The 12,135-nt window shown below is 36.3% G+C and overlaps 1 protein-coding gene across 10 annotated transcripts in view; it reads right to left on the bottom strand.

Annotated features, from left to right (window-relative positions):
* The window catches only part of rims2a (regulating synaptic membrane exocytosis 2a), a 229,782-nt gene that overhangs the window by 29,154 nt on the left and 188,493 nt on the right, over positions 1–12,135 (bottom strand). For 9 of the 10 annotated variants that reach the window (XM_051719122.1, XM_051719129.1, XM_051719130.1 and 6 more), the window contains one exon: positions 10,999–11,243. In XM_051719122.1, the coding sequence (XP_051575082.1) occupies positions 10,999–11,243 (245 nt within the window). The remainder of the gene's footprint in view (positions 1–10,998; positions 11,244–12,135) is intronic. The other variant, XM_051719126.1, reaches the window with a different exon arrangement.

The raw sequence follows: 12,135 nt of genomic DNA, 5'->3' as shown, positions 1-12,135 counted from the left end.
GGTTCATTTACATTAACTGTCCGGAAGAACAGATCTTTTTAAATGATTAGGTTTTCCCAGTGCTACATGAGAGGAGGTTAGCTACTCTCTCGGTTCCATTGCTGCATTCGCAATACAGTGTGACAAATGCAGCATTTTGTGATGCTACAGCGCTACTTTCTGGAAAATGTAGCTCACTACTGGAAAAGCTACACTGTGAAAGCAACTTAACTAATATAACGTTACTGAAAATTGTAGTTAAGCAATGTTGCTAATTTTAGTTATCTACTTCCCAACACTGATGATGGGTCTGAATCTTTTAGAGAGGCAAATTTAAAAAGCATGACAGAAAGGGGCTGCTTAAATGTTCATTATCCGTGCAGAATGTTTTTCTATCAAATGACAGGTTTTACATGGTGTTTTGCCGAGCTGTGAATTACAGGTCAGTCTGAAAAGCTCTGACCGTGTTAAGTAAAGGAAGCCATCGTATGTGAACTTTGCTGGGAAGCACTCCAAAAATCACAGGCAATGTTGAAACGCTTCAGTCTGCACACTTTGCCTGTTCAGGCTCACGTTTTTTTTTTTTTTGTAAACACGCTTGCGAGAAACTCAACTTAGCAAGGCAATAACTCAGCTCAGTGCCAGAGGTCTGCCAGCTTCCAGTGTTTCGTGTCTCAACATAAAAGTACAGCGTCGTTTAAATTGTGTTTTGTATCTGTTCCTAATCTGCACTGTCTGTTCTAGGGTTGTCACGATACCACAATTTCAAGAGTCAATAACAATACTAGGGTACTGAATTAAGTTGGAAGTCTGTAAAAACCAAGTATGTAACCACATATTCAGGATTAGGGGGCACAAAATGCAATAATTTAATAATGAACCATTGAAAAATCCACATCTTTTGACCCCAAGTCTCTAAATATGGGAATGGGGAGGTTTCAGCCCTAGTATTACCGATACTGTAGAAAGACTGGTATTGTTACATGTTTTATATAATTAGTACAGACTTAGGCCAGGTCCACACTTATACATTTTAGTTCGAATGTGCATTCATTTTGCTACGATTACGGCTCTCATCTGGATGAGATTTTCAAAAATGCTCCCCAAAAAACTATGACTTAAACGCATTCGTGTGGACGTGGCCTTAGTACAAAAGAAACGGTTCCTTTTGCCATCTCTAGTCAGTTTGGCAGCAAGTAACCTAAACAAGCAGGCCACCAATATGGTTTGTGAACATTCTTCTCCGTCCCCTGCAAAGCTGCATTACCCACCATCTGTCAGGACAGTGAATGGTGTCCACTTTGATGTTCCTTCTGCTCTCCCTCAAGTAATGTCTATGGAAACAGACTGAGGAAAGGTTTTAAGAGCCTGTCAAAGATGCTTTTCATGTGCTCACAATGTTTTTACAGACTGCCCATCTCCAAAAACACATTGTTGAGAAAATGAATGACACAACATGAATCCTCATATAAAATATGTGGACATCATGGAAAATGATCTATAAAAAGGACTGCAAGAGGCCCTGGGTAAATAAGAGAACAGTTTCTTTGCAAGATTTTTTTAAATGGTTGTGTGTGTTTGGTAAAAAATGTAAGAACAAACGATTTGTGGGAAAGTGCTAGAGAAGTAGTAACTTAGTCCCAAGTAACTTTTCCAACATTGGGCAGAACAGTTCTGAGCATGTTGAGTAATGGTTCCACTAGCATTTCCAATTGAGCACGGTTTGGTATGGTTAAATTACAAACCTTTCCTGGCCCGGAATTCTCAGCACATTTAGCTAACCATACTCAGTGCCAACCAGCCCGAATCTGAACAGAATGGCAAAACAGGCTCCAAAACCACAGCTATGCTGCTTTGTTGAGCTGGTCAGCATTTTCAAGTAAACAGGGCAATGTTTTCATAACCATAGTGTTTAAACTTTCTAGTAAATCAACCTTTGAATGGTTTACTAAGATGCGCAACATAATCACACAGGAAATCGACATGCTGCTTCCAAATGTTCATGTACCCTAAAATCGACCAAATTCTGCATAATTAACAAGCGCCATCCCCCATCAGACATTTTTGCATCATTTCAAATGTGTTCACCTTTCCCTGTGGTGCTACTAATAGCGCACTGCGCAAGCAATCTCCAAGACACAGGTTCTGATCCCATGGAAAAAAGGAGGTCCTTGTGTTTACATAAATAATGGTCAGGGTGATTCGAAGGTCAGATTTTCGCTCTAAAATTACATTTTTACTCCAATGACGGTTAGGTTTAGGGTTTAGGTTAGGGGGTAGGATTAAAAAAATATGCATTTCTGTTGCTTGTACTGCATCATATGCAACTAAAAATACAACTTGCTTTTGGCGCCACCCTGTGGACATTTCACCCAGAAACTGCTCAACAACACTTCCTGCTTCGGCCACTGGGGGCAGTGGTTCAAATTTCGATACAGACCAATTTCAGCAGCAGAATTTTTTAACTCGTCACCGAATTCACAGTGCGATCAGTGTGAGATATAATAGGAGGTATTATTACATAACAGCATTTTAAAATTACCCACATCATCTAGCGCACACTACAAGGCAGAAGCACTACAGCACACATTTTACAAAACTATTACAGACTGGGTACATCAATAACAAGATCTTTTTCCTCCCTAACTGTACTGTGGCTAGGATCCTGAAATTTCATTCTCTCACAAACTCATGCACATAGCTACACAAAAATAGTCAACAAACTTTGTTGTCAACAAACAAATGGAGGAAGGGCTTGCAGGCATTTTTTTTCACTTTTTTTGACTCCTGCTTCCCACAGACACGCCCTCTTCTTGCACACCTTGCTGATGCAATTTAATTGGCTGTTTCTTGTAGCTTTTTTCTTGCTTGTTGGTGACAGTCAGCAAACCTGACGACTGATCAGCGAGGTTACAACAATTTCAAGTTTGCACACTAGAAGAGCATCGTTCATGACCACATACTGCGAGTTGGCTCCAAACTTGGGCTTTTTGCTGCAGTCTGTCTTGTAGTGTGTAAACATATATCACGAGGTCTTGCCTCTTTATTACAGGGGTCACAGGAGACAATAGCATATGAGCTCTGCATGAGAATCGTGCAAGCTTTGAAGGTTCCACTACTGAAGGCTAAGGGCACACGGGTGAGATTACATCGATTACACTGATGGGCACACCAGTGGTATCAGCTTTCCCAAGATGCATTAGGAGCCAGTGGGATTTTGGTAAATCTATCATAATGCTGAAGAAGAGAGAGACATCAGCTGTGGGTGTGAAATCTTTGCTATAGTCCTACAGGAGAGAAAAATCACAAATGAGATCTTAATATCTCAATTGTTTCTTCTAGATAGCAATGGACCAGAGCAAACTGAGTCTCCTGCTTAGATTTCTCCTTTGGAAGACTGCAGTAAACTCACATGTGTCTCCTGTAGAATTTCAGAAGAGATCTAATCAATGTCTCAACTGTGTGCAGATTTGCCAAGATCCCAAAGTATGCAAACAAAAGTCTTTCTCATCCAATTCTTTCGAGACCAAGTTATTGAAGCTACGCTATTCATATTAATTTAAAATATCTATACACTTACTGTATGACAAAAAAATAATTTCTCCTAAAGAATTTTGTGAGAAACACTTGAGACACAGTTGATACTTAAATAAAACATGACTAAGAACTCCATTAAAACCCTTGAGCTATGAAAGAGCAACCTCTGAGCATGTAAATGTAATCCCATAAGAAAGAAAAATCTCAAATTAGATTTTAGTAATATATCAAACATTTCTCATAGACAGCAATGAGATTACATTTAGACTTTTGCTTGAATACCCTGCTTCTCAAATATTTCTTCTGAGAAAATAATTAAAATAATTAAGTAACTTCACACATCATCTCAAGTGTTTCAGGTGAGATAATAACAATGTCTCAAACTGTGCTCAGATTTGCAAAGATACTGCAATCAAAAGTCAGAGATCTCAATAACCTGAGCTATGCTATCCACATGAATTTTATATATCTGTACTGTACAATGCATTATACCAACAACTGCCTCATTTGTGCCCTACTTCTTTCTCCAAAGGAATTTTAGGAGAAACAAATTAGACAAAGTTGATACTGAAACATATTAAATGAAAAATACAACTGTGAACTCCATAAAGTCTCCTGAGCTATGAAAAAGAAACCTACGATTAATAAAGTATATAGAGGTTCAGTTTTGCCAGGGTGGGCATTTAAAATTCTGCAGAGAGCTATGAACATCAGACATTTTCTTCGGTGCTTGCTAGTGTCACCACGGTAGCATTTTGCTGACACAGATTTCAAGGCAGGGGCATCTCAGGAGAAAGTACATGCGAGATGGTTCGGTGTGGAGCGTTGGGTATAATTACATGAGAATTCTGGTCTCCTGAATACCATGAGGAACAATCGAGCACCATAAATCAGAGTGATGATTCAGCTTGGTAATGAATAAAGGTGCCAGGATCGAGCTCCATGAAGCTCTCTCCTGCAGAACTTGCCATGAAAGATTAATTAGAGTGGTCTGCAGGACCCCAGCGGTCTCATATGAGCACGGCTGGACATTCGTAGCACTGAGTTATGTTAAAAACCCTCCAATATGGAGGTAAAATAAAATCCACATGAACAAATTTATAAAATAATGCATAGTTCTGGTCTAGGATGCTGATTGGTCAAAACAGCATTCCAGTTGTGCTAAACAGCTCTTCACCTACAGTAGCAGTGTGTATCACGACTAAAATCAACATGAAATGAAAATTTACCCTATTTACTTTCTTAATGCACATTCCCAATCTTATCGTGAACAATTTATTGGTGCATGTATTTCTAAAGAAAAATTTTTTTTCCTCGTAATCTTTAAGCAAAATTTAATAACTTGCTCTTTCTCTGAAATGACTTTCCTTTTTGGTTGATGTCACAAATCCCTTTCTTTTGCAACTCCCACCCCTCCAACCAACTGGCTTAATTCTGATATAAAATGCCCACTTTTAATTATCCTTACAATTCCCAATGGATAAAATCAAGTCCCTACCCTACTTTTTTTTATTATTTATTTCCTCAATGATATATTGTTTCACTAGGGAATTAAATTGCAAACACTTTACTCTGAATACTATGGACGGCCAAATTACTCAAAATGAAATGATTAAATAAATCATTAAATATTTAAGTAAATCATTAAATACAATATTAAATCTTTAATAAAATGAAAATGAAAACTCATCTTTTCATGAAAATCAACCCCAAAATATAATGTTAAAAATAAAAATGGACACAAACTTAGCTAAACTTTAATTTGCTAAAATGATATATAAGGGACATTGTTTGGTTTATTTAGTGATTTAATTATTAATTTAATGACTTAATAGTTTTATTATTATTATTATCTAATTGTGTATTTAATGATTTATTTAAATATTAATTTATTGATTTCATTTTGATTAATTTGGCCCTCTTTTAAAAGCTGATGCCTAGCAATGCATGTTTATCTGGCTAGTTGCATTTATTACTTGCATTTAGTATTGTTTTTTACCCCCCTGCTGTCCGCAGCCCTATCAGAACAGATCTGCAACCCATTTTAGAGTCACAACCCACCAGAACCATTGCAAAATAGCACTGTCTCACATATTTTATTGAATAATTAATATCTCACCTGAATGTATTATTAAACCAGGGGCAACAATTTGCAACAATCATAAAAATAGTACCGAATTTAAATAAAAAATGCACACACAAACCTTCTATAGTGTGTATATTTGCGTGCATGTTAAAAACTAGATGCAGAGGAGAGCACTCTGAGGATATCTTCTGCATTCCAGTGAGTCTGTGTATTTCAAACACACAAAATCATCTCTTTTGCACAGCAATAACCCAGAATCACCTATTTTTGAAACATGTATCTGTGCAATACGCCCTCACTAAGATGCTGCCAAGCTTTCAGAAATAAGCGCAACAAAGTGGAGCAGAAAGCAGCCGGAGAGTTGGACTTGGTTTTGAGACTGAACACGCCAGCATCTAAAAGCTCTACCTTAAATATTGATGCGCTCTATGATTTACATCTCGTGAGGGTGTGTATGTGAGTGTGTGTATGGGGTTGTTAAGAGCAGCACATCCTGGCCAGACCTGATTTCCTGCGCTCGGTGAAGCCGTGCCATCTTATTGAATATGATATTAAGCAGACTGCTCACTAAGCGCCGAATATAACAGCACACCGGACCTTGCTGTGAATATCCACTTCCTGCATGTTTCGTTTAAATTGTCCATGTTGACTTTGTTTCTGATTCGTCTCGAGTAAGAAAATCTGGTTTGTCTCAAGCATTTTTTAATATCTATGCAATATGAATATAACCTAATGCGCCATATTTTAGACTACAATAGTCACTATCAGGGTTGGGAAGGTTACTTTTAAAAAGTATTCCGCTACAGATTACAGAATACATGCTGTAAAATGTAATTTGTAATGTATTCCATTAGATTACACAAAATCAGTAATGTAATCTAAATACTCTGGATTATTTCTTCAGCACTGGCAGATGTTTTCACTTGTTTTGACTATAAACAAGTAAATAAAGTAAGAAAATACACTTTTAAGAATAAAGAAAAAAAAAATTAAGAATAAGATTTTTGCAGTATTTCTTTGCCCTAATATCAAAGGCCTTACTAGAGAAAAGAGTTATGCTTCATTGTGCATTTTCGTCATAGAATTCATTATAAAATATAATTGCATCTGCCGTCTGGTAACAGATGCATGTAAAGGCAAGAAATAGCATTTTAGCTTAGCATAAAGGTAAATGTTTACGTGACCATTTATAAACTAGTTTTGCTGCTCCAAACTTTAAAAACCCCCAGAGTGAACCCATCAACATCCTTTTCTGATCATATGTTGATTCTGCTCATAGAATGAGGCAGAAAATATTTTATTTCTATATTTCTATATGATGTTAAAGGCTACATTGGTTAGCATTTCTTGTAAAAATACTCTAACCGCATAAAAAAACATTGACAGTGCATGTAATCGTGTATTTATTGGATTTATGTTTCATGTCAAAGCGTTCTAACTGTTTTTTGTTAAGCTGTAAAAAAAATATGATGTAGCTTCTCTATTAAAAGCTCCCAAAGGAAAGTTCCTCAATGACGTCATATCATACCTTTTCACTCAAAACAGTATGAAAGCACTCGTATAAATGAAACAAAGTGTTTCACCGCTGATTAAACGCTCCTCGGATCGCATCATTTATATGGATAAATGTTTTCCAACTCAACAGACTAAATATTAAATGAAACAAATTACAATAAAAGGCAAAATAATCTCTTCAGTTATCAAAATACTTTTGAAATGTAACTGTATTCTGATAACCAACTATTTAAATTGTAACTGTAGTGGAATACAGTTACTTATATTTAGTATTTTAAATACGTAATCCCATTACATGTGTTCCGTTACTCCCCAACCCTGGTCACTATGTACAGACACTCCAAATCCATTGCCATTAAAGGTAAGGTGCATCATTTCTGTGCCATAAACAGCAACCAACTTAATTGCCAAATAATGAGATTTTTACAGTTTTTTAAGAAAATCTGTGAAGTCTATAAGATTTGTTCACCCACTTCATTGCCCGCCAGTCAAAAAAACTTAATTATGATAATTTGGAAAAGCAATAGCACACTTCTCCTCAGCAAACCATATCATTTTATGTAGCATTCATTTTAGCAAAGATGATGCAGGAACAGCAACATGCCTAAGTTTAATACTTATGGTTAGGAGTTTGTTTACAATCTTTGGGAGTAAACCATCCCATGGCTTACTTGTAATCATCTCTACACATTAAACTGGGATATAAAAAAAAAAAAAAAAAAAATTTTAACATCCAAACAATTACACACATCAGCTTTCAAGTAATTACAAAAAATACTAGATTTAAACCAACAAATTTCTTTCAAACAAAAAGGTCAGCTGTATGTGTGTTTGTCTTTTTTATTTTATTTTGTAAGCAGAAGCCCTGTAAGTGCAGCGATGCTCAAAGACATCACAGAGGATGGAACGCACCCATGAGACATAACAGAGTGGTACAGCCCCTGGCAACCAGACAAAATTATTAAAACACTCTGCCGATCACCTGCCAGGTGCAGGCAGAGCACGCGCCGCCTGAAAGGGTATGTTTATTTTTTTAGCCATGTGATTTACCTGCAGGCCACCATTTATACTGGAAGGACTGGAGTCAGCCAATGAGGTGATTAGAAGCTGAGCATGGGTAACAGGCAGCAGGAAATCAACTGACCGCAGTATAAACAACGTGGAATTGCTCACTGACACCAAAAGGCAGAGAATGTTTCACAATTACAGAAATCACCATGTAAATTATAGACAGACGCCAGATAGGAGAGAATGTAAGGCTTTGCCAAGATGCTGTGAATTTTAAAAAAGAGTTTACTGTAAATAATAATCAGTAATCTGTAAAAAGGAATGAGAAGGTGTCTTAAGAGTGCTGTGTACTGCAAAAAAATAAAAAAATAAAATAAAATCTGTTTATGATTATAAGAAGTACTAGTTTATAACCTTGTGGTTTATACTGTGGTGGTATGGTATTTAGATGGTAAAACCATGATACTTTGATACTGTACTGTATATGTTATGGTATTGAGTGACTGTCATATTCATGTTCCATGGTATTTACATGGTCGTCCGAGGTATTAGGCATCACAACGTATAATTTTCCAAAGAAACATGGTATTACCATGTTAATGTCCAATGAAATTACTGTGGTATACTGTATGTCCATCAAAATCTTGGAATTACTATGGTGCTATGGTAATCATACTCATGTTGGTACTGTATTAACATGGTCATCCAAGGTATTAAGCATTACAAGGTATAATTTTATAAAGAAACATGATATGATCATATTATATGTCCAAAACCCAGTAAATTATCATGGTATATGTCAGAAAAATAGTATTAACATGGTGCATATAAAAATCATGGTATTACTATGGTACCATGTACGAAAAAGATAAAGTCATGAAATAAACCAAGATTTTACCATGCTACATGCCCAAAAAACAAACAAACATGATATTACTATGATATTACGTCCAAAAGAAGCATGATAAAACCATTGGACTTTGATATATATGATAATACTGAATGATAGTTTATTCATGTACCATGGTTTTTACATGGTAATCCAAGGTACTTAAAAGAATGCCAAAGTAATACCTAGAATTGCATGGTGCATGTCCAAAAATACATGGAATTACAATGATATACGTACAAATTTTTTTTTTTTTTATGGTGATATCCAAAAGAAATAATGCTATTACGATGGTACCATGTCCAAAAAAATTTGGTGTTATCTAGAAAACCACACATTCAAAATGTCAACAATGTAAACAAATAAATACAAAAAAATATTACTATGGTATCATATCCCAAAAAAAAAATAAAAAAAAATAATACCATGTTACTTTGACATATAGACCATTTTATGGACTATTTGTCGGTTTATGGAAGTGACATCTATATCCCTTGAACAGTTTCGGCTAGTTGTCAAACTCATTCAAAACATCAGTAGGAGGCGCTTCATTCATAGTACCTTTAACACGATTAAAGTTAAAAACGTTAACAAGATTGTCATAAAATGTAATTATTAAAATGTGGACCATGTTGTTCGGTGGCTGGATGATCTTCGGATGCCTGGAACTAATGGAAATTAAAGTGATTAGATCACTGAACAACTAAGACAAATGGACGCATGAACTGCAGCAGTGAAGCGAGATGGCTGGCTACGTGCAGTACTAACAACTGTAGCACACATCTTATCTCTGGTAGGTGAACAAAATTTATGGCAAATAATTGTAAGTTTGAGAGGTAGAGCTCTAAAATTGACTATAGATCACTCCCATTATAATGAATGAAGCTGCACAAGTGATTTACATTTACATTTTGTCATTTAGCAGACGCTTTTATCCAAAACGGCCAACAAATGAGGAACATAAGCAATTTGTCACACAAGTCAACAATATCTGCAGTATCGAACTGCTAAGTTCACAGAGTAGCTGGAGTAGTATAGAAGCTAGTGCAGAAGAAAGAGACAACAAAAGTATTTTTATAATTAAAAAATAAATCCTTACCTTGTCCGCAGGTCACAAAGACAGCTTTGTTGAATGGCTTCACTGATTTTAATAAAAACGATCAATATTCCCGATCTTTCAGCTGAGAAAATAATTGTGAGCATCTAAACTATGATACAGTTTATTGCCTCTCTTGCGTAGACGCTCAGTATCATCAACATGTCTGGATAAGTCACTTCAGGTAAATGTTTGATAATTTGTTGACTCAGAGACTTATTTAAAGGATCCGGTAACGATACCGGAAATGCTTCAGTGCTAGTAGCGTTATAATTCCTTTGTTATTGTTTATGCCCTTGAAATGGTTTATACCATGAATGATAATCATATAAATATACCATGATATTTACAATACATGGTGATCCAAGGTACTTCCAAGAATATTATGGTATTACCGTGGTCCAAAAACCATGGAATTATGTTGGTATTTTTGTGTATACAGTGTACAAAGTGAGAACTCAGTAAGAACATGTTAGTGCAACAGTTTGAATCATTCAAACGTTTAGCAGTTGGAGATTAATTAATGGCACACTTATCTGGAAAGAAAAACAACAACTGAAAATAGTTGGTGAATTTGTCATTTCAGTAAAACAGCAAAAGAAAGAAAGAGAGGTGTGAAATAGAAGAGCATAAAGGGTCTCAATTATCCACAAAAGAGCGACTGGTGGTACTTGGTCCTGCACTGACCCAATTTAGACTTTAAAGAAACAGGCTGTAAAAGGAGTTAGACAAATGTTGTTAGAGGTGAAAAGTACTTTCTGTGAGAAAGAGTTGAGAAGAACATGCAGACGAAAGCAAACGAAAACGAAATAATGTACGCTGAGTTAGAGACAAACATTTGGACAGACAAACAGACAGACAAATAAATACTGATTATCGGACTCCTACCTGTCTGGCTGAGCTGGGAGGCGCTGCGACTCTTTCGACTCAACCCCACGACCGCCGCCATCTTTGCTCCAATGCTGGAACGGCGTTTTTTGTCAACGGTTCCCACTAGACTCACGGCTGTGTCTGATTGGCTGCCGTCTGTCTTCTCTAGACTGCACATGTCCCCGCCGATGCTGGTGCTCTTGGTCATATTGCCGCTGGCCTCCGTTCCCATTTGCCTGTTTTTCATTTTGGATGTAAATTCACTGTCAGTGGCGGCCCGTGGAGGAGACATGAAGAGAGGAGGAGGGACAGTGGAGAGGAAGAGCAGAGGATGGATGGATGATGGAGGAGAGAAAGAAGAGAGTTAGGTGAGTGGAGGGAGAGGGGAAGCTGAGATTCAGGTGAGAATAAGGTCAAAGGGTTTAGGCCTCCAATCAGTTCACACTACAGCTTTTGGTGGTGACCAGAGTCTGTTTGATATCTGAATTCGGTTTGTTTGGTTGGTGTGAAAACCGTTTTCTAAACTTTTTGGACTGGTGAACCACATTCAAGTCCGCTTACTGAAAAAAATTATTCTCTCAATTAGTATTTTTGTCTTGTTTTCTAGTAAAAATATCTACACAAAAATCCTTAAAACAAGATAAATGTACTTGCGAACCAAAGTTACCCAAGATTTGAAGAAATGTTTTCAGAGAAATTGATCTTGAATTTATGTATATTTATCCTTTTACACAATTAGTATTTTTTTCTTTTCTTTTTTTTTTTTTTAAGCAAAAACCACCAAATTCTGTTAGATTTATGCTTCAAACAAAAAATAAAAACTCAAATTTTAATATCTTATGCAATTTTGTTTCTCAAGTGAATTTATCTTGTTTTAGAAATGTTTAAATATATATATATATATATATATATAATTTATTTTTATTTATTTTTTTACTGCAAAATAAGACAAAAACAATGATTAACATGTTAACTCCAGTACAGTTTGCAATTGGTATGCATGTAATCAGTCCAAACTTGTGGAAGTTAACGTCCTGGTTACTTTAGTAACCTCCGTTCCCTGATGGAGGGAACGAGACGTTGTGTCGATGTAGTGACACTAGGGGTCACTCTTGGGCGCCCCAGACACCTCTGCTTTTTTGAAAAAAGGCCAAT

This window comes from Myxocyprinus asiaticus, chromosome 15 (assembly GCF_019703515.2).
Source record: "Myxocyprinus asiaticus isolate MX2 ecotype Aquarium Trade chromosome 15, UBuf_Myxa_2, whole genome shotgun sequence".
Lineage (NCBI taxonomy): Eukaryota > Metazoa > Chordata > Actinopteri > Cypriniformes > Catostomidae > Myxocyprinus > Myxocyprinus asiaticus.
Note: the sequence above shows the minus strand (reverse complement) of the source record. Positions and strands in the feature narration are given on the sequence as shown.